Below are 22,256 nucleotides of genomic sequence, written 5' to 3'. Positions count from 1 at the left end.
ATGGAAACCGATTTGACAATAAATTTCATTTAAAAAAATAAAATTAAATTAACTACTGCTTGGTGTAGACCAAAAAAATCAATTGATTATAAATATATGAATTTATTTCTGAACTCTCAGGTCTGTTCTATTTATCTATGTTTATCCTTATGTCAGTTATCAAACTGTACTGATAACTGTAGCTTATATTATTTTAAAGATATTTTTTATTTTTTTTTAATGTTTATTTATTTTTGAGACAGAGAGAGACAGAGCATGAGCAGGGAAGGGGCAGAGAGAGAGGGAGACATAGAATCTGAAGCAGGCTCCAGGCTTGGGGGTGTCAGCACAGAGCCCAACGAGGGGCTTGAGCTCGTCAACTGCGAGATCATAACCTGAGCCGAAGTCAGATGCTCAACCGAGCCACCCAGGCGCCCCTTAACAATATTTTTTAAAATGTTTATTAATTTTGACAGAAAGAGAGAGCATGAGCAGAGGAGGGGCAGAGACAGAGAGAGAGAGAGAGAGAGAGAGAGAGAGAAGGAGAGAGAATCCCAGCTAGGCCCCGCACTGCCAGCACGGAGCCTAATATGGAGCTCAAACTCACGTACTGTGAGATCATGACGTGAGCTGAAATTAAGAGTCTGACGCTCAACCAACTGAACCCCCCATATGCCCCAATTTATATTAAGTTTTAAGATTAGGAAATGCAAAAGAAGTTCTTTTTCAACATTTTTTGGCTATTCTGTGTGTTCTGGGTTTCCATATACACTTTAGATACAGCTTGTTAATTTCTGCACAAAAAAGGCCTGCTGGAATTTTGATAGACATTGAGTTGAATCTATAGATCAATTTCAGGGGAACTGCCATTTTAACAATATTGAGTGTTCCAATCATTGAACATGGAATGTCTCTCCATTTATTAAGATCATATTTCATTTCCTTTAGTATTGTTTTGAAATTTTCATGTACAAGTCATGCACTTCTTTTGCTAATTTATTCATAAATATTTTATTCTTCTTAATATTGTGAATGGAATTGTTTTTCTTATTTTTTTCTGATTGTTCATTTTCATATATAGAAGTAAATTTATTTTTGCATATTAATATTGTCTGAAACCTTACTCAACTTGCTTAATTTAAAAAAAATTTTTTAATGTTTATTTATTTTTGAGAGAGAGAAAGAGAGAGCACAAGCAGGGGAGGGGCAGTGAGAGAGGGAGACACAGAATTCGAAGCAGGCTCCAGGCTCTGAGCCATCAGCACAGAGCCCAATGCGGGGCTCGAGCCCACAAACTGTGAGATCATGACCTAAGCCAAAGTTGAACGCTCAACCGACTGAGCCACCCAGGCACCCCCCCCTTATTAATTTTAATAGGGGTTTGTGTGCATGTGTACATATTCCTTAGGATCTTCTGTATAGAAAATCATGGTTTGTGCACATCTGGACAGTTTTGCTTCCTTTTCTTTCTTTTTCCTGTGATTGTACAGGCTAGAATCTTCAGTATGATGTTGAATAGAAGTTGTAAGAGCTGACATTCTTGCATTATTTTTTCACCATTAAGTATGATATTAGCACTAATTCAAAAAGAGATATGCACCTCTATGTTTATTGCAGTATTATTTACAATAGCCAAAATAAGGAAGCAACCCAAGTGTCCACTAATAGATGAATGGATAATGAAGATGTGGGGTTTATATACAATGGAATATTACTCAGCCATAAAAAGAATGAAATCTTGCCATTTGCGACAGCATGGATGGATCAGAGGACATAATGCTAAGTGAAATAAGTCAGTCATAGAAAACTACCATATGATTTCACTCATATGTGGAATTTAAGAAACAAAACAAATGAACAAAGAGAAAAAAAGAGAAAACAAACAAACAAACAAACCAAGACTCTTAAATACAGAGAACACACTGGTGGTTACCAAAGGGGAGGTGGAATAGGAGATGGGGATTAAGGGTGCACTTATTGTGAAGGGCACTGAATAATATATGGAATTGTTGAATCACTATATTGTATACCTGAAATGAATATAACACTGTTTGTTAATTATATTGGAATTAAAAATATTTACTGTCTTCTACTGAGATGATTGTGTTGTTTTTATCCTTTATTCTATTAATATGGTATATTATATTAGTTCATTTAATAATATTAAACCATCTTTACATTCCTGGGTTGAATGCCGCTTGTTTAGAATGTATAATCCTTTGTATATGCTGTTGGATTCAGGATCAATCTGACTTTGAAAGATACCTGACTTTGGAAGAAATGCAGAAATTAGTCAAATCTCTACAAAATCTTGGTGGTTTTAATGATATTCTTAAAAAATTAGAAAGTTCAAGTTATCAGTATCTTTCATCTTTAGGACCAGTAACCCAAAAGATTTCAGGCACGTCTACTGAGTATAATCTATGTTCCAATTAACAGTGTAGAATGTGTTTTGAAATTATGCATTCTCTTAATGTTATGCAAATATTTTATTTATCTGGATAAGGAAGAGTCAACTCAATTTTGTGATACATTATTATTCATTTCTCAGTGGTATCTTTTAAGACCATTATCCATTTTATTTCATTATTACAATTATAGACACAAAGTCTTACAACCTTTCTGAAAGACAAAAACTCAGAAAGTTCAAATTATGCAATTTTAATATCTAATTCTTGTTTTGAACAGTGAACATTATGGACTTATCCCCATTTTCATCCTTTTTTTTCAAAATGAGTTTGAAAAGATCTTTCTCTTTTTCACAAGCTAGAAAGTACCCCTTGTACAATGAAGACTCAAATTGTATCTTATCATCATGTCCTGGAACACTTCTCTGAAAGAATATGATGTCATTTCCTTCATCATTGATACTCTCAGGAGGACTCATTTCCTATAGAGGAAAAAAAATACTTAATTTTTTAAGAACATGAACAATTTGAATATGTGTGGTTTATTTTGAAGTACATTACTGCAAAGAACTAAAGAAGTGCTTATTCTTAGCAATTAAGGAAAAAAAAAAAACCCAAACCTCTGAATATAAGAATATTGATTTTATTTCCTTCCTAATTCCTAATCTGTTCTCCTTGTTTAATCTGCCTTTTCCCACCATTGAATGCACATTCAGGTTTAAGCCTCTAGTTTCTCCCAATTTAACCATCAGGTAGCTTCCTTTTCTCCTCTCCCCTGAGTGTAGTCCATATCTGATCAAGATGAAGCAGAGTTCCAGCACAGACCACAACCTTCTTAGGCTAATGTCAATTCCTGTTTTCTTCAACCATTCACAGCCAAAGACATTGATGACCTTCACCCCTAGGCATAGGCTAGCTCTTGTTTGTGAGCCTAATGTGAGAGAGGCAGAAAGTGCAGGCATCTCAGCTTCTTCCCTCCTTCAGTGGAGCCTAGGACTGAAACTTGCTGTAAATAGACCCACTAATAGAGAGTCGAATCATAAGAGACTCTTAAAAACTGAGAACAAACAGAGGGTTGTTGGGGGGGTGGGAGGGAGGGTAGGGTAGGTGATGGGTATTGAAGAGGGCATCTTTTGGGATGAGCACTGGGTGTTGTATGGAAACCAATTTGACAATAAATTTCATATATTAAATAAATAAATAATAAATAAATAGACCCACTACTTGTACTAGGGCTAGGTCCTGGGTTCCAGGATAGCCCTGCTAATTGGCTTAGTCAGCACTTTTTCTCTGCCAAGCACTCCAGTTCCATAGTAGTTCCTGAATTTCTATCCTGAATTTGGCTGGGTCCTACCCTGAAAGCCAAATGCTGATTCTTATATCTTTCAGCCACAGAAGAGGGTTTTCTCAAGAATAGCTAGATTATGTGAAACCGTAATCCTGCCGGTCCCCCAACTGACAGTACTGCCTGCACTTTTCCTATTAGTGCATCATACCTACTTTTCAGAATGGACTAGAAAATGTGAGGACCACCCAAGTTTCTTTCCATATTAATCCTGGAGCCAACAGACATTTTGAACTTAATTTTGATCCCCTGGTAGCAAAGATGAGCATTATCCTATCTAAGGATTGATGGAGAGACCTCCAGACCCAAAATAGTATTCCAGCATCCTCTCAAGAGGCCTGAAAGAACCTGGGAGTACCTCCAAACTTCTCAATCCATTATGGAATTTATAGTCATAACTCTTGACCTTTTTCCTTTATCAACGTGTGAGGGTCTTGAATTGATGACAGTATAAACTAGTTCACCCACTGGCACATATTTCTGAGGCTGTCTACGATATACCAGAATGTAGGAAGAGACCCCAACCTAGGGGAGACAGTTTGGGACCAACCTAATATCTAATGTATAAGTGATAAATAATCCTTAGCTAAAACTTCAAAAACTCTAGAAATATTAAAGACAGATAAACCTTTTAGTTCAAACCTAGTGTAGAAAGTTATAGTTGAAGGTGGAAGTGTGGATAGGTGGAATAGGTGATCTCTAACTAGTTCAAGGCCACATTTCAGAACAGAGGCAAGGAATCTTGGGGCAGTAGCTTTCTTTAGTTTTGGTGTTGACTATTCATAGCCCTTATTGGGAAGATGCACAACAAATGGATGTGGAAACAATCCTAGTGACCTTGGGGAACACTCAACTTGGAAAGTCCTACCTGGTGAAACTTGAGTGCTCCAAGGGCCTAAGGTATTCTTTGCATCATTACATCAGGAGGGGTTGAATCTGAACCCAGGGAGAGGCAAGCTTGACCTAACATCTCTTACCTTAAAAATTTTTTTTTAAATGTTTACTTATTTTTGAAAGAGACAGAGAGTGAGAGAGAGAGAGAAAGTATGCGCAGGGGAGGGGCAGAGAGAGAGGGAGAGAGACACAGAATCCGAAGCAGGTTCTGGGCTCTGAGCTGTCAGCACAGAGCCTGACATGGGGCTCGAACCCACCAACTGTGAGGTCATGACCTGAGCCAAAATGGGACGTTTAACCGACTGAGCCACCCAGGCACCCCTGACCTAACATCTCTTATTTTGGTCCTCTCCCAGTTGCTTTAGTAAGTCTGAGAGAATCCTGACCATGCCTGGATGTACATACAAGAAACAGACACTGACAGTAAGGTCTTGAAACAAATCCGTCTTGGTGTCATGAAGGTTCTTGCCCAAAGGAAAACAGGGGTAACCAGAAGCACTAGGACTTTATAGCTAGTAAGCAACCCAGAAAGGTGAGTAAATAATGGCAGCCAATTGTGCCTTATTATCTCGAACTTAGTCTATATTTATAATCACTGCTAAGATCCTTATTAATGGGTGGAAAATGGGATTAAAGAGCATGACCTAAAACTGGTCCTAACACCTTCCTTTCCCTCTTCCCGCCCCTTGACTGAGTCCTTCCAGAAGCACATTTGCTATGAAGCTTAAATGTCAGAGCCCCTCACTTATACAGGTCTCTTTTAAGTCCCCTTCTTTTTTTAAATAAAGCATCAACTTTATGCCTTTGTTGATTTTATATTCTCTTTCTTTAAAAGGGCTGCCCAAATTGTGTCAACTTCAGCCTCCCCTACACCTGGATTTGCCTAGTTCCATTATTATCAGATAAACAACCATTAACTATAACTACAGAGTGACCCAGAAAACTTTCCTCCCAATGAGAGCAGTCTGGAGATGCTCACAAACTGACAATTTCAAAGGTGAATCCCATGTCGTGAACGATTTGCTAAATGGGGATTTGCCAATAAAGAACTGCTATCAAGATCACTTTCTACTGAAAGTTAGGAGTATGGCCTTAGTAGACATGCCAAGGGGCCACTTGGGAAGGGGGAAAATGCCACATGAAAATATAATTCTGGGGTACCTGGCTGGCTCAGTCCGTTAAGTGTCCAATTCTTGGTTTCAGCTCAGGTCATGATCTCACGATTTGTGAGATCAAGCCCCGAGCCGGGCTCTGCACTGACAGCGTGGATCCTGCTTGGGATTCTCTCTGCTCCTCCCCCACTCTCTCTCTCTTTCAAAATAAATAAATACACTTGAAAAAAAAAGATTGGACTGAGGATATTTGGGTTTTTTAATTTTGCACGTAAATATGACTAAAACAAATTAAGGCTCAGCCTTACCTTAAAGGAAATAATTTTGTTCTCACAGGAGAGAGTAGACATGGTCTTATAATTCACAGAGATGGTTACTGCCAGACCTCTAGTGAGGCTATCTTTATACATATATATGATAAATTCAGTCCGGGGTGCATTATCTGAAATAAACATTAATAAATAAGAACACTAGTTAGAAGAATTTTTGCAAATCACCATTTATGGAAATTAGCCTAGGGATAATCCTTAACAAACCCATCACTATTTCTGTACTCTGAGATTCAGCCATTTAGCAGGAGACTTTACATGGGCACTCTCACGTTCTTTAAAACACATTCATCATATGTATTATAACACAAATACAGCAACTTTTTGAGTGTTTTAGAGATACTATGAATTCTAAAAGATTGTTTTTAACCTTTAAATGTTAAATAGAATATTGAAAATCTATCTGTTATGGTAAGAATTTAGTTTTTTTTCCCCAAAGTACACATTCACTGTTTCAACTCTGCCTAAATTCTGATATTTGGAATTCAAACCTTGGAAGGCACAGTAAACAGATTCCTTTGTAAGGCATTCTAAATTTCTGGTGGAAGACAGACTCACTCCAAATGCTTGTGTATTTATTTTTGATTTTGAGTTTTGAAAATTCCATCAGCAATTTAGCCATAACCAACAGCGATTAAGGTCCATATGGAGATTCTGTAGAGTTAGTGCAATTTTAGTGAAGGGATTGGCGACCCTCATATAGGCTCAGAATAGCTTGACCCCTAGCCATATCTTTGTTGCATCAATTTTTCACCCCAACTAAAAAATGTGGACCTTATCAAGTTTTTTGTGTGTGAAATTATTACTACTCCTGTGATTTTTCATCTGAGGATTAGGTCTATCCTAGAAAAACATAGGTAGTTAACTGGAATGGGAAGAAGTAAGCTTGTCATTTTTATGTTACAAATATATATTTAAAAAAATACCTGTACAGTCAGAATCAGGCATATCCTCAAACACAGGTTGATCTCCCTGGTTAATGAAGAGAACTTGGTCGTTCAAGTTTCGTAAGATTGAGAGTTTATGTTCAAGCTTGCCAAAGTAATCTGTTTCCAGGTTTTCTACAATGCACATTAAATCTCATTAAAGAATATGTTTTTTTCTTCCCAAATTACAAATAATCATTCTATATATTTCAGTTTTCAATAACTGCTAATCATAATCTTCTGGTGTAGAAGATGGTAGGACAAAGTTGCACAGTGTTTTTTAACCCACTTCCAAGAGCGCACCCTGATTCTTATTATCACCTTTTTATCACTACTCTAACTCATATAGTCTTTTTTTTTTAAGTTTATTTATTTTTGAGAGAGAGAGACAGAGTGTGAATGGGAAGGGGCAGAGAGAGAGGGAGAGACATAATCTAGAGCAGGCTCCAGACAGAACCCGACGTGGGGCTTGAACTCATGAATCCGTGAGATCATGACCTGAGCTGAAGTCGGACTCTTAACCAACTGAGCTACCCAGGCGCCCCTACTTCTATGGTCTTAAATTCAAATACCCTATTTTCAAACCACAATCTCCCATCCTTTTAGCTTTCTTAAGCTTTTCCTCTATGTTTAGAGTCCTCCTGCCTCTTAACATTTTCTGTCTTCCCTTTCTTCTCTATGAAGCCTGGGCCTCACAGCTCATCATTTAATCTATCCTTTGCCAGTGTCTTAAATCCTGAATTTATTTGTCCTTTTACTACAAAACCCCAAGACTGGCTGCTGAGGGTTGCTGCCAAGCAATTATACAAATGTACAAATTGGCACATTCCCAGTTCACCGATTGTCAATACTTTCTTTCTGTTATAGCTCAACAATCCTCTGTGGTACAGAGCTGTGATTCTAAATTTTTTTTTTTTTTTCAACGTTTTTTATTTATTTTTGGGACAGAGAGAGACAGAGCATGAACGGGGGAGGGGCAGAGAGAGAGGGAGACACAGAATCGAAACAGGCTCCAGGCTCCGAGCCATCAGCCCAGAGCCTGACGCGGGGCTCGAACTCACGGACCGCGAGATCGTGACCTGGCTGAAGTCGGACGCTTAACCGACTGCGCCACCCAGGCGCCCCTGGAGCTGTGATTCTAAATCTTCTCCTATCTCCTAAGGATCTCTACATTGTGACCTCTGCTTTCGCTTTCTGCAAATGATTTCCTGCCTCTCCACTTACAAACATAACTGTGGCACCACCGGTTAATTTCCTCTACCCTCCCCCCCTCTTGTCCCAGGGGGAAAATGTGGAAAAGGTGCTCCTTCTCGTGTCTAGGGATAACTCCATCTGTGTTTTGCATGTATCTTCTACTGAAACCTTGATTTACCAATCACCCCCTTTTTTTCTGTCAACCCAGTCATTCTACTTCCTGGATTAGTTGTATTTATGATCATAGTTCGTGAGTTCAAGCTCTGCCTCAGGCTCTGTGCTGACAGCTGAGAACCTGGAGCCTGCTTCAGATTCTGTCTCCCTCTCTCTCCACCCGTCCCACACTCGTGCTCTCTGTCTCTCAAAAATGAATAAATGTTAAAAGAATTTATATATCCAGTCCACATTTTCATCCGGATCTAAGAACTTTATGTGCAAGAGTCCACTGGACATTTCCACTAGGATGTCCCACAGATAAGATCTAAAACTAAATTTATGTCTTCCTCTTTGCTCCGCATTCCTCATTACCCTGCTTTTCCTCTTGTGTTTCCTATTTAACTGAACGGTACAAATTGGCTAAGTGCAAAAATGTAGGCATTATCTTTTCGGTCTTTCTTTCCATCCCATTCGAAATCCAGCCCCAACTGTGTCCTCTTGATTCTTTTAAGTATTTCTAAAATCCATGCACAGCTCTTCATAGGCATCCACTGTGCCTACCTTAATTCATGTCACCATCATTTCTTACAGGGACTGCAGTAATAGCCTCTTAATTGCCATCTCCCCCCCTTTTTTTTTTTTGTCCCCACATCAATTCTTTATACTGAAGCCAGGAGGAATTAAAATTCAATTTTAATTAAAGTTAAAATTCAGAAATATGAGCATGTTATCTCTGATTTTTAATGGGGCACATAGCCACCTAGAATAAAAATTATATTTTCCAGATTCCCTTGCAGTTGGTATCGCCAGGTGACTAAATTCTAATGAACGGAATATGAGTGGAGTTGATGTGTACAACTTCCAGGTAGAGACTTTAAAAGGAATGGGGCTGTCTTCCTCTTATTTTGAACCCTTTCTTGCTAGCTGGGATATGGATCTAGGAAGTATGGTAATGATTTTCAAGTATGTGAATGAGTTCAACAACTTAGGGATACTGGAATAGCAGGAGAGAAGAAACTTGAGATCCCACCATCATCACGAACTACCAACTTGGACTTGTATTTTACGGAAGCATTTCTCTTACTATATTTTTGGGTTTCTTTGTTGCAGCAAATTGATCTGTATCCCAGGTCATACATATTACGCTTTCTGAATCCCCATTATCCCAAAGATAAGGTCTAAATTCCCTATCTTAGAATAAAGGAAGCTTCTTTATCTGCACCCTGTTTATCCTTCTTCTCTCTTCATTCTCCTACTCCCATTCTGAATTACTTTTAATTGCTCAGACATGCCATGCTTTCTTTCATATCTTGGCCTGTGCATGCTGTCTTCTCCCTGCCCACAATACCTTCTCTTCACTAACGCCTATTCACTCTTTAAATCTGTCCCTCCTTCAAAGTGCCCTCCCAGAATCTACTGGACTGAATTAGGTGCCTCTTCCATGTGCTCCCATAGCATCCTGTGTCTTTGTAACACTTAACATACTGTATTCCAATTGTCTTCCTCATGGGCCTGCTTCTCCCTGTAGGAACCATGTTTTGCTCACCACTGTATCCTACTGCTTGATATAACACCTGGGATACAGATACCAATATTTACTGAATTAAATAAATGGAGAGCAAGGCAATCTTTAAGAAACATGACGAGTTATAGGTCAATTATATTTCAGTAAAGCTGGGGGGAAAAAGACATGTGAAAAATAGTATTTTTTTTAAAGTTGATACTTTCTATTTCAAGTACAGTAAGGATCACCTTAAGAATGGGAAAAGTGTTACTTTTAAGGAAAAGTATGAGAAACTCATGGCCTCTAATAATCTGGGGTCTTTTAGAGGATCATAGGCCAGACATGGGTATGGTCCTACCTGAATGCCAGAAGGACAAGAACTGGGTACATCCACATCTTAATAAGACATAATGGCTCAGCTTCATAATTCTGCCTGCTCTACCCTCTCCTGTCTCCTCTGTTTCCAGAATCCTCTGCCACCTGGGAGCCTCCCAGGCTTCTTCCCAAAACATTTCTGAGAGAGAGGGTTAAAGGAAGGTTTCCTTGACTTTGGACAATTCTCTTGCTTCAATCCCCTTTTCTTCCAGAGAATCCATGACCTCCTCATAATCTTAGAATCTCTGTAATAAGCAAAGTCTATTTTGTAGATTCTAAGAGCTAGAGAAGTTTCTAAAGTGTAGAGAGAAGCATATTTTGCTAGCGGTTCTTCTCTGTATCCCTTATGGTCATCCTTATTCCGAGGCTGTTCTTTTGAGTCCACATTCCTTTGAGGGAAGATTAGCTTCTCAAATGGCCTAGTACCAGATTCTCTCAGCTGAGAATGGGGATATGGATGTGTCTGAGAGGTGCTTACTCAAGTAGCTACTGATTTTGCAAAGAAAGAGAAATAAATTTATACTTTACCATCACTGTCAGCTAAAGGGGAAAAAAAGAGAAACAAAATATGTTAAACTCTATATTTCAATTCGGAATCTCCTCTTACCCTACCATTTTATAACTCGTCTGTCACTTCCCAGTGTTTAACCACTAACTAACCAGTGATGGCCTTTGTGGGCCTCCATCAGAAATATTATACAATCATGCCAGAGGTCACATAAAATGGAGCTCATTAGACTTAGTGTGGTCTCAGTTAAATTAGATATAAAACCCAAATCCAGAGTTCACAAATTTAAATTTTTACTTAAAAGGAAATTTTGTAAAGTGATAGATTACTCTTAAGTTTATGGTTTCAGTGGAAAGTCACCTAGGGACTTTCTGTGAATCTTTCAAATGAAGCCAAACTTTCAAATGGAGCCAAGCTGCCCACAGAAGATGAATCATTAGAATCTGTTTTTATTTGTCAAGTTTGTTTACATAAACTGGCATAATCTACTCACAGAACTCCAGATTTAAGGTATTTGTTATATGATTTGCCAGTTTGTTGCAGGAAATTATATTCCCTGAGTGTACCCAATTTTGTGAGATTTCATCATGTGCACCTGCAGCCATCTTATGGGTTGGCTTCTGCTAGCTAAAGTGACAGGACATGTGGTGAGACAAGGCGCTAGGACGTTGGACATATTGTGGTTAATTTCTAGAGGCCCAGTATTTTTTATTCTTTTCCAGAAAAGAGGGTCACCGGTATTACAACAGAATTTGGTGACAAAAAAAGAGGTGCTCAATAGTTTATCTCACAACATCTTTTCTAGCTGAATACATTTATCTGAATCCTTATCTGGCCTATTGCTTTAGACTTACCTACAAAGTAAAGTGTATTGTCAATAAATTTCATTCCCACAAAGTTGATGCAATCATCTACTGGTATAGCAGTCATCTTTATTCCTAATGAAAGCAAAGAGTCATTTGTGAAAAGGTAGTGGTTTTTCCATTTCCACCCCAAAAATATTTTTCTACTTACTGCCTTCTATTACCTCCAAACTCAGAAGTCAGTGTATCACCCAGTATGCTGATGAACACTTTGGATATTTAATAAACACTTGGGTCTTCAGCTTATGAATACACGTGTTCAAATGTTCTCTTGTAAACCAACAAATGTTTGGAATCTAGAAAGCATCTTCTCATAAGACAGTATTATAAAGGGTGGATAAGTGGCCCACTACTGAACTGAAATATTGTCCTAGTATCTTGGAGGAAATATATCATCAATATACATATACGATGCTTGTCATTTAACTATGGATTGGTTCTATGTCTGTCTTACAACCAATGGGTTCATGTGCATGGGAGACTGAAGCTTTGTGACTTCATTGTGAAAGTGCCAAAAGTGAGGCAATGATAAAAGTAGTGTTTCTGCCTGGGAGTAAGGGCAGTGTGTGAGGACGCCACAGCGCTCTGGCATCTGATGGCCCTTTTTCTCCTTGAGCAGCCACAGCTTTTGGTCTGGAGTTTGGGTTATACTATGCTTTTTACACAAGTAATACATAAATACAGTGTTTCTGTAAAAATAAAAAAAATAAAACCCAAATAATACAAGACTTAAACATGTTAAAACTTCTTCTTTTTGCTTTTCTCCTCTGCCCCACCCTATTCCACCCCACCCCAATATTGTGTGTATCCTTCTAGACCTTTGTCTATGAAGAAGGGTTTCTATACCTGAGAAATTTGTAAACTTAGATAGGAAAAAATTACATATTACAAATAAAAAATTACATTTATTTTCACCAACTTCTAAAAATTTTTTTTAAATGTTTATTTATTTTTGTGAGAGAGAAAGAGAGACAGAGTGTGAGCAGGGGAGGGGCAGAGAGAAACAGAGACCCAGAATCTGAAGCAGGCTTCAAGCTCTGAGCTGTCAGCAGAGTCCAACATAGGGCTCAAGCTCATGGACCTCGAGATCATGACCCGAAGTGAAGTCGGACACTTAACCAACTGAGCCAGCTAGGTGCCCCTATTTTCACCAACTTCTAACTGAAATTTAGCAGTTCCTCCCCTTATATTCGTGTAGGAAACCACAGTATGTATTATTAGCAGTATCTCTGATGTCAGTAATGGAAACACATATTTCCTATTGTGTTATAATTGTTGTAGAGATCTTGAAATAGGGTTTAAACTCCTTACTACTTTGAAATATACAGAACTTATTAGTTCCACCAGCAGATTTTGGGTTTGTTTGTTTGCATGTTTGTTTGCAAAATTTTTTTTAATGTTTATTTATTTTTGAGAGAGAGAGAAAGCGCGTGCACGTGCGTAAGGTGAGGAGGGGCAGAGAAAGAGGGAGAGGATCCAAAGTAGGCTCTGTGCTGACAGCAGAGAAAGAGAGCCCAATGGGGCTTGAACTCCCGAACCGTGAGATCACGACCTGAGCTGAAGCCAATGTTCAAAACTGACTGAGCCACCCAAGTGCCCCAAATTTTGTTATTTATGTCTTAAAAAAGAGGCACATATATACTATATCAAAATTTGTTAAAAAACCTTTTTTGATAACCCCAATTTAATATAATAAGTTTCCTTTATAAGCCTAAGTATTTAAGATAATTTTTTAGATATTTATTTGTTTTTGAGAGAAAGAGAGAGAGACAGAGCATGAGTGAGGGAGGGGCAGAGAGAGGGAGACACAGAATCCGAAGCAGGCTCTGAACTGTCAGCACAGAGCCCGACATGGGGCTTCAGCTCACTAACCATGAGATCATGACCTGAGCTGAAGTCGAATGCTTAACCTACTGAGCAATTAAGTACCAAATGTTATCCATGTAAACACATTATTTTGTGAAGGGGTCCAGAAACTTCACCAGATTGTCTGTGAGGGCCCATGCCACAGAAATGATTAAGAGGCCCTACTCCAGAGTTCAGCAGTACCTTGGGTTCCTGAGGGTAATTATGGTTGGGGCTCTAAGGCATGTGGCTGCTTCACAGTAGTCCTTGGTATATAGAGGAGTATTTAAGTCAAAGCTCATAGGTAGAGAAGTGACTCAAATTTTTTTCTGGCATAGTCTGCTGAGGCCAAACATATGTGGTAGAAGAAGCCAGAAATTAAAACCCAGTTAAAAACCTTAATCCAAATTAAGGTAACCCAAAACACTTGTGAATTGGTGGCTATTTAACAGTTTTATCTAGGTTCAATTCCTTATACATATACAAATGTGGATAGTTATCAAATTTATATAGATATATAATATACAAGCATATATGTATATATAATTTCATATATATGAAATAATGGCTAGGGTGGTCTTCTCTACAAACTTTAATGTTATGTAATGCATTCATATTTTTGTAAAATAATTTACTTGAAAAGCCCTAAATAGTATATTGGATGGAATTGGATGAAATTACTAGTGTTTACTACAGTGAGTATTTAGTCAATGAGTGAATTAATTTAGAGGACACTACTACCTTAAAAAGAATAATATTACACAATATTTGAAATCATTCATCAGGTAATTACTGAGCATGCACTACGTATCAGGCATGGAGCTAGAAAGCTGACAAAACACAATACTTACCCTGCAATTACTCAGAGTCTAGGGAGAGACAAATATATCAACAATTACAAAATAGTACAATGAACGCTGTGCAGAGCTGGGTTTACAAGAGATCCTCTCTGTTTGCCTGGTGGTGTGTGGAAGAAAACTTCTTAGAGGAAGTGATAATCATGCTGCCTTGAAAGAGAGGCAGGCATTTTCTTTTCTTTTTTATTAATTTTCTTTTTTTAAATTTACATCCAAATTAGTTAGCATATAGCGCAACAATGATTTCAGGAGTAGATTCCTTAATGCCCCTTACCCACGTAGCTCATCCCCCCTCCCACACCCCCTCCAGTAACCCTCTGCTTGTTCTACATATGAGAGGCAGGCATTTACAAGGCCAGGGGAAGAGCTTTCCACAAAGAGGGAACAACGTGAGCAAAAGCCTGGAGCAGGGAATTCTGAGAGAACCTTGCTTGTTTGGAACCTCATCACTTTTCCTGCAGTTAATGCAAATGCAGTCCCATTGGGTAGGAAGAAAGCATTTCTGAAGATCTCAGATAGTTCAAGATTAACTTTTCCTTGGGAACAAATACAAAAGTAGTAAAGAGATATCCTCGGAGGACATAAATCTACAACAACCAGAGTGTATTCTTGCTTTCTTTCTTTGTTTCAACTTTCTCAGCATTATAGCCGATTCTTTGCATAGTGCTCTCTCTCCACACATTCTATCGTGGTGGTACTTTGGCCTTTTTATCATTGTTTTCTGACATCTAACTGTTTTTCCAACTTATTTGGAAAATATTTATTTGGAGGTGTTTTTCAGCACAAGCAGTAATAATACCCCTCAGCGCTTTGATGACATTACTATCAGATATAAAAATATTTAAAATTATGATAGTAGTGAATATTTAAAGTTTTAAAAATGTTTATTTTTGAGAGAGAGAGAGAGAAAGAGAGTGCAAGGAGGGGAGGGGCAGAGAGAGAGGAAGACAGAATCCGAAGCAGGCTCCAGACTCTAAGCTGTCAGTAGAGCCCAAGGCAGGTCTTGAACTCAAGAACTGTGAGATCATGACCTGAGCCGGAGTCGGATGCTCAGTCAATTGAGCCACCCAGGCGCCTCAGTAGTGAATATTTTAAAAATAGCATACCAATAACCTGTATGTTTCAAGAATAGCCTACCTTACATAATACCAACAAGGAAGCAGGTAATTGTCAAGTATGAGAGACACTTAAATGTGGGAAGAGTGTTAACAGCTCACAACTCACTTGCCCTACCACCTTTGAAATTGTGTCATTCTACATAAACTAATTTGGAGGAGTTCACATATTTCCATTTTGCCTATAAAGTGAGACTATTATGGGGCACCTGGGTGGCTCAGTCAGTTAAGTGTCCGACCCTCAGTTTCAGCTCAGTTCATGATCTCATGGTTTCATGGGTTCAGGCCCTGCATCGGGCTTTGTGCTGGCAGCTTGGAGCCTGCTTGAGATTCTCTCTCTCCCTCTCTTTCTGCCCCTCCCTGACTTGTGCTGTTTCTGTCTCTCTCAAAATAAAATAAAACTTAAAAAAAAACAATTTGAAAAATGAGTCTATTATTTCTCTATTCTTGATTCTGTCTGGTTCAATTCACATAAAATGCAACTTGCAAAATAGTTCAGTTTGACATAAACTTGTAAAGGAGAGTCCGATTATAAAGGCCTTGCTTAAGTAGGCTAAAGAGTTTGAACTGTTTTTCTGAAAAAAAAATACTGAATCTCTTTAAGTAGGAGAAAGACATGGTCAGATTTATGTTTTGAAAAGTTCACCCTGGCAGCTGTGTAGAGGATGGATTTGATGGGGCAAAACTGAACAGAGGCCAGAAAACAACCTCAGAAGTAATTTTAACAGTTAAGGTAACAGTTGATGAAGCTATAAACTAAGTAAGGTAGCGACTGTGGGGACAAAAGCACTGGATGGATTCAAGAGAGATGAAATATCAGGATTGGTTTTTAGCTAATTGGCTGTAGATCAAATGGAAGAAGGAGGAACTGCGGGTGACTTCAAAGTTGCTGGCTTGGGCAACTTGTTGAGTGGTTACCTCATTATAACTAAGAAAAAAGAGAATGGCAGGCCAAGTGGAAAATGATTAGTTCAGTTTTGTAAATCTAAGAGAGAAGTGTCACAGAAGACAAGGGAGAAAGGAGCTTTAAGGAGGAACTGCTTAGGTACAAGCTCAAACTTGTTTATCGAATGTGGCAAGTTAGGAAGGTCTGGTGTCGGTAGAACAGTTTGGGGAATGTGAGGGAACAGAAGCACGTTGACAAAGATCTAGGGCAGAATGGGGTGGGGGAAAAAGTAAGATAGCAAATAGAAACTATTTTTTTAGGGACTCAGGCCATAAAGTGAAGAGAGAGGGTGGTAGTTTCTATAACTTGCAAATTTCAGTTTCTGGTCCAGACCCACAGTTCCAGCTGTAGGGTATACTAATGAATTACTTTCTAAAACATGCCCAAATAACCTGTCTGCAACGGAAACCCGGGAGTCCTCCACTCCTTTGTCTAACCTGCCTCACAAATACTGTAGGTTATAACTCAGAAATGTCTCTAGAATTTGGCATCTCCTCTCCATCTCCACCAGCATTGTTTTAAGTCCAGCCCTCATCACTTCTGGCATCTTCTCTTTAGAGATTTTCTGGCTTCCAGACTCTCCCGGCTCCATACTGTTGCCAGCGACATTTCCCCTGCCAGGCAGTAACTTCCCTGTTTTCGTTGCCTGCTAGACCCTTGGTTCTTCACCTTTTCGGGCCCAGCTCAAACATTTTCTCTGTGAAGACTTCCCTTACTCCTCCATTCCTACCTAATCATTCTCTCACCAGTTCCCCCCTACACCTACCCCCGCTTATGCTTCTCAAATACATCTTACTACACTGAATGAGATTATTTTGATTACAAATAGGTCTGCCCAGCTTCAATCTGAGTTTCTTTAAGATGAATTGTCCCTTTCTTCTTGAATCTTCCACATCTGGAAAGAAGTTTATATACAGCAGGGGCTCAATCAATGTTAAAGGAATAAATGTCTGCTATGATACACCTTGTTGCCATGACAACAGTGTGTAAAGGAACTGGTAGAATTTTTTTCTATCTTAAAACCTTCACTCCATCTGAAGGCCAATGAGAAAGAGAAGGAATATTGGGAACACTTGAAACATATTAAAAAAAAAAACACGGTAACTTCTCCAATATTCTCCCTCTTCTCCCCCCCCCCCCTGGTGGTTTCTTTTTTACTTCAAGTGCTTATTTTGAATTCTTTATTTTCTTACCACTCTTCTTGTGAGATCTCAGTATATCTACAAATAACCCTTCTATTCCTCCCCTCAACTTCCCTCTTTTCCAGCCTCATCTGTGTCCCTTTGCTTTCTTAACTCCAGTCTGTGAAAATTATAGTTCCCACTGGATAAATATGCTTTGAATATTTCATCTAAAATTCTCAGATTATTGACTTTTTTTCATCTAAAGTTACAAACCACCTCAGAACGATCCTCCCGGGAATATGCAAGTGGCAATTGGTTCTTTCAAACAAAAACAGTTTTTGTTATACAAGCCTTGGAGACTAGCCACAAGCTAGTGAATGGTAGAAAATCATGATGGACATGAGGTCACATGCTTCACAATCTTGTCTGGGGCAAGTCACTTAATTTTGATGGTCTCGGTTTCCTCATTTGGACAAAGAGGAAGTTGAATGGTTAATATTACAGGTGTTATCCAGCTCCAGTATTCTGTAATTCTAGATTTTAGCTAAGGCTGCAAGGAGAGAACCATTTATATGTGGCAAATGCCCTCATAACCACTTCCTCATAACTCTAACACAACACGTATTGATTGAATATGTATTTCAGCCATAGAGGAGTTTAAAAACATACTATTGGAGGAATACTACTTGGCAATGAGAACGAATGAAATCATGCCATTTGCAGCAATGTGGATGGAACTGGAAGGCATCATGCTGAGTGACATAAGTCAGTCTGAGAAGGACAGATATCATATGTTTTCACTCATATGTGGATCTTAGAAACTTAACAGAAGACCATGGGAGCAGGGAAGGGTAAAAAATAGTTACAAACAGAGAGGGAGGGAGGCAAACCATAAAAGAATCTTAAATACAGAGAAAAAATTGAGGGTGGATGGGGGGGCAGGGAGAGGGGAAAATGAGTGATGGGCATTGAGGAGGGCACTTGTTGGGATGAGCACTGGGTGTTGTATGTAAGTGACGAACCATGGGAATCTACCCCAAAAACCAAGAACACACTTCACACACGGTATGTTAGCCAACTTGACAATAAATTATATTAAAAAAAAAAACCATATTATGAGAATGTTTGAAAAGCAATTTGAATTTGAAAAGCAATCATGTTTATCCTTGCTGTGGATTTCAATTCTGTGGCATAGACAGACACCGGATGAAATGAGGAAGCATATTACCTAATTCCCTAAAATCAGGTACTTAGTCATCTTGGTAGCAGCAAGATGAAAATCTAAGTATTCAGTTCTAGAAATCATTTAGTTCTTGAAAATGTTGCCATTCCATGAATGTCTGTATGTGGATGTGGCAGAGGTGGGATGGAGGAAGACCGAGGTAAAAATTTAGGTAAGTAATAGGTGGCTGATAATAGGTGCAATATAATGATAATAGGTACGTATATAATCCACAGCTAAATACAGACTCAAAGGAAAATCCAGAGTGGAACTGATGTAGTTGGAATGGCCTCGTGTGAAAAGGAGAATCAAATTTTACCTTAAAGAATGCTTATGATTTAAATAGATGGGAAAGGACATGGAAGAGCATTTATATGATCATTAAAACAGTGTTGTGATGGAGGATGGACTTCATGAATGGAGCCATTTTTTTGGACTGTGGTGGAACACTCCTGCTGTCCTGCAGTGAACTCAGGGTAGGGTGGGGTTAGAGAGGGCTTTGGAAGTCACTAGAAGAATGTGATCTTATTTATTTATTTATTTTTAAGTTTATTTATTTTTCTTAGTAATCTCTACACCCAACGTGTGGCTCAAACTCATGACCCCAAGATCAAGAGTTGCATGCTCTTCCTGGTGAGCCAGCCAGGTGCCCCAGAAAAATGTGAACTTAATCTCATAGGCAATAGGAATGCAAGTTACTGAGCCAGCAAGTGCATTTTGAAAAAGATAAGAGACAGACGCTGGCACTGCTCTAAGAATTCATGTACAAATTTGCATAAGAATTCATAATATTCATGTAGGGATATTATGAACAAGCCAGGTTAAAAAAGATACTCTGGAGGAAGATTTAAAAGAACTTGAAATAGCTGGATATAGACAAAAAGAAAAGAGGAGTTTAAGGGAGTCCTAATTTCTCTTAGTACTTCAAAATAGAGGTATTAATTTAGCCCTTGCCTTATTGTGAAATAAGATTCTCCTGGGGAATGTTATAATTTCATCCAACTATAGCCCAGCTAAGGGTGCTGATGCAGATTCTATCAAGAGGATCAACCTTTGGCAAAAATTTTTTGTTTGCTTTTAGAATCATGGATTCAGAGTTGAGACTCCCGTTGAAGAGAAGCTTACTTATTTTATTGTTCTAAAGCAGCAATTCTTAAGGGGCTCTTGAGGTCAAAGCTATTTTCATAATAATAACAAGCTGTAATTTGTCTTTTTCACCCTCATTCTCTCATGTGTATACACTACAGTTTACCAGAGCTTACATTCTGGGCAATATCACATAGATTAAATGCAGAAGCAGATAGAAACACAACTGTCTTCCTTTAAGCCAGAGATTCATAAACATGAAAAACAATGTCACTCTTCACAGATTTTTAAAAAATGTATGGTTATTTATAATTAAAAATGTTTTTTATGCTGGCCTGTGATGTGCTTACTGTTATTTTGAAACAAGTTGAATTTCTAGTACAGTAAATGACAACAATACAGTCAAGTAACCTAGGGAAACAAACATTTTTGAGGGTCCTCAATGATTTTTAGGAATGTAAAGAGGTCACAAGACCAAAAAGTTTGAGAACGTTTGCTCAAAAGTGATACTCTCCAACATTGGCTAGAAGAAAAAGTTTCCACTCTGACTTTGCTGTGTTCCCTATGTTGTTACAGATTGCCCATCATAGTGATGTCAGAGGACCTCAATTCGTCTCAATCACTTTTCTAGTTGATTTACTTTTAAAACCATGTCTCATTTCTAAATAAAAAGGAATGATATTTCTTACCTGTGCTCAATAGTTTCCTGGGAGAGGAAGGGATCTGGAAGGTTTGAGGTCCCTTTCTTTTCCTGAGCTGTGTAGATGGCAGAAGGTGGCAGCAGCCCCTTTAGCAGCTGAAGCTGGCAGCCAGGAATGCAGAAAGCATTGGAAAACAGAGCTTGCTGGTCATCTGATCTATAGCCGTCTGGGGGAGGAGGAGACCAAGCGATTGGGAGAAAGGAGGAAGGAGGTGGAGGGAGGAGACTGTTCTGGCACGCCTTGAACCCGCCTTCAAATGTGGGCTCTTTCCAAGGGCAGTAGAACTGGAAATAGAGTCAGAGAATTTGCGTACTTCTTTTAATGTAAAATCACTATTTTAATGAGATAATTTCTGCTGTAAAAGTTGGAGTTCTGGCCCTTCCAAATCTTTTGCCTTTCTCTCAGAAGTACTGTACTTTCAAGCCCTTTTAAAAAAGCACCTGCTTGGTCAATTAGAAGCATCTTTTCTCACTTTAATCTCTCTCTAATTTGAGATTTTCTATTCACACTTTAGCACAAAACTTTTCCCTTATCTTGTGGTGCTGAATAATCAGCCCTATTAGAATAATCCCTATAATGTAATAATAGCACCTGAAATGTAATTTTAAAAAAGCAGAGTAAGATATCACAGCCTTGAAAGTAATTAGCAGAAACAAAATTCCCCGGACAATTTTTTCTTGAACACGTGCCAAATGGTATTACCGTGCTAGCAAGGAAAGTAGCAAAGTGACTTTTGGTTTCTGCTTTTTTGGCCAGTATAGAGCCTATATGGAAACAGAGGTGTCCTAGAGTTAGAAATCAAATGCTTCCATAAGCAGCTAGTTGAGTTTGGTTTATTTATTTATTTTTTTAACAAAATAGGGTTTTCATTTTACAATGTTATAAAAACATCATGTCCACCGCAGTGATTACAAAGGAAGTCTGTGGTGAGATGGTCAGAGGTGCTTGGTGCAGAGACTACTAGAAAAAGAAAAATCATGCATTTAGGAAATATATGGTAAGAATACACACATGGTTGAAATTGAAGTAACAGATTTCCATCCTCCAACTGTAGTGTTCCATATAGCTAATTAATACGAAAGCATGAAATAGAGTCAAAGAATGATCAGAAGCAGAGCACCAAACAAGTTAATTTTATTATTTTTATTTTTTATTAGAAAATTTTTTTAACGTTTATTCATTTTTGAGAGACAGAGAGAGACAGAGCATGAGTGGGGGAGTGACAGAGAGGGAGACACAGAATATGAAGCAGGCTCCGGGCTCTGAGCTGTCAGCACACAGCCAGAGGCGGGGCTCAAACCCTTGAACCGTGAGATCATGACCTGAGGCGAAGTTGGATGCTTAACCGGCTGAGCCACCCAGGCACCCCCGAACAAGTTAACTTTAAATGGCCCATCGCCAATGATTTTTCTCCAACTGTAAAGATGTAAAGTGCACAATTTTCCCTTTTCTTAGTTTTGGGATAAACTTTTTTATTTTTTCTGATACAGAGCAACCCAGATGGCTTCATGTCTTACCTACTTCGTAAGATTATTTGTAAAGATTAAAATGAGATGATGATAGCCCTTTGAAAATTTTACCGTTTTTTTCCCCTTTTATTTTTATTTGAGAGAGAGAGAGTGAGGGAGGGAGGGAAAGAGAGGGAGTGAGGGATGGAGAGAGAGAATCTTAAGCAGGCTCCACACTCAGTACAGAGCCCAATGTGGGGCTCGATCGCACAACCCTGGGATCAGGACCTGAGCTGAAATCAAGAGTCGGTCGCTTACC

At 38.7% G+C, this 22,256-nt stretch overlaps 3 protein-coding genes across 4 annotated transcripts in view; 2 read left to right on the top strand and 1 right to left on the bottom strand.

Moving 5' to 3' along the window:
• The window catches only part of BCO2 (beta-carotene oxygenase 2), a 107,128-nt gene that overhangs the window by 30,532 nt on the left and 54,340 nt on the right, over positions 1-22,256 (top strand). The window lies entirely within an intron of this gene.
• TEX12 (testis expressed 12) overlaps positions 1-22,256 on the top strand; it is a 59,019-nt gene that overhangs the window by 30,603 nt on the left and 6,160 nt on the right. The window lies entirely within an intron of this gene.
• Positions 2,534-20,681, bottom strand: IL18 (interleukin 18). 2 transcript variants are annotated; one of them, XM_025929139.2, is made up of 6 exons: positions 20,478-20,681; positions 11,585-11,668; positions 10,751-10,762; positions 6,994-7,128; positions 6,047-6,180; positions 2,534-2,869 (listed from the first exon to the last, which is right to left on the bottom strand). In XM_025929139.2, exons 2-6 carry the CDS (start codon positions 11,658-11,660, stop codon positions 2,648-2,650), a joined length of 579 nt encoding a protein of 192 aa, XP_025784924.1. In that variant the 5' UTR covers positions 11,661-11,668; positions 20,478-20,681; the 3' UTR covers positions 2,534-2,647. The 2 variants fall into 2 exon arrangements, with proteins under 2 accessions (XP_025784924.1, XP_086535238.1); XM_086679112.1 differs by lacking the exons at positions 10,751-10,762; positions 11,585-11,668; positions 20,478-20,681 and adding an exon at positions 10,206-10,682.

The sequence above is a fragment of the Puma concolor genome, chromosome D1, assembly GCF_028749965.1.
Source record: "Puma concolor isolate L17-30 chromosome D1, mPumCon1.1.hap2, whole genome shotgun sequence".
NCBI lineage: Eukaryota > Metazoa > Chordata > Mammalia > Carnivora > Felidae > Puma > Puma concolor.
Note: the sequence above shows the minus strand (reverse complement) of the source record. Positions and strands in the feature narration are given on the sequence as shown.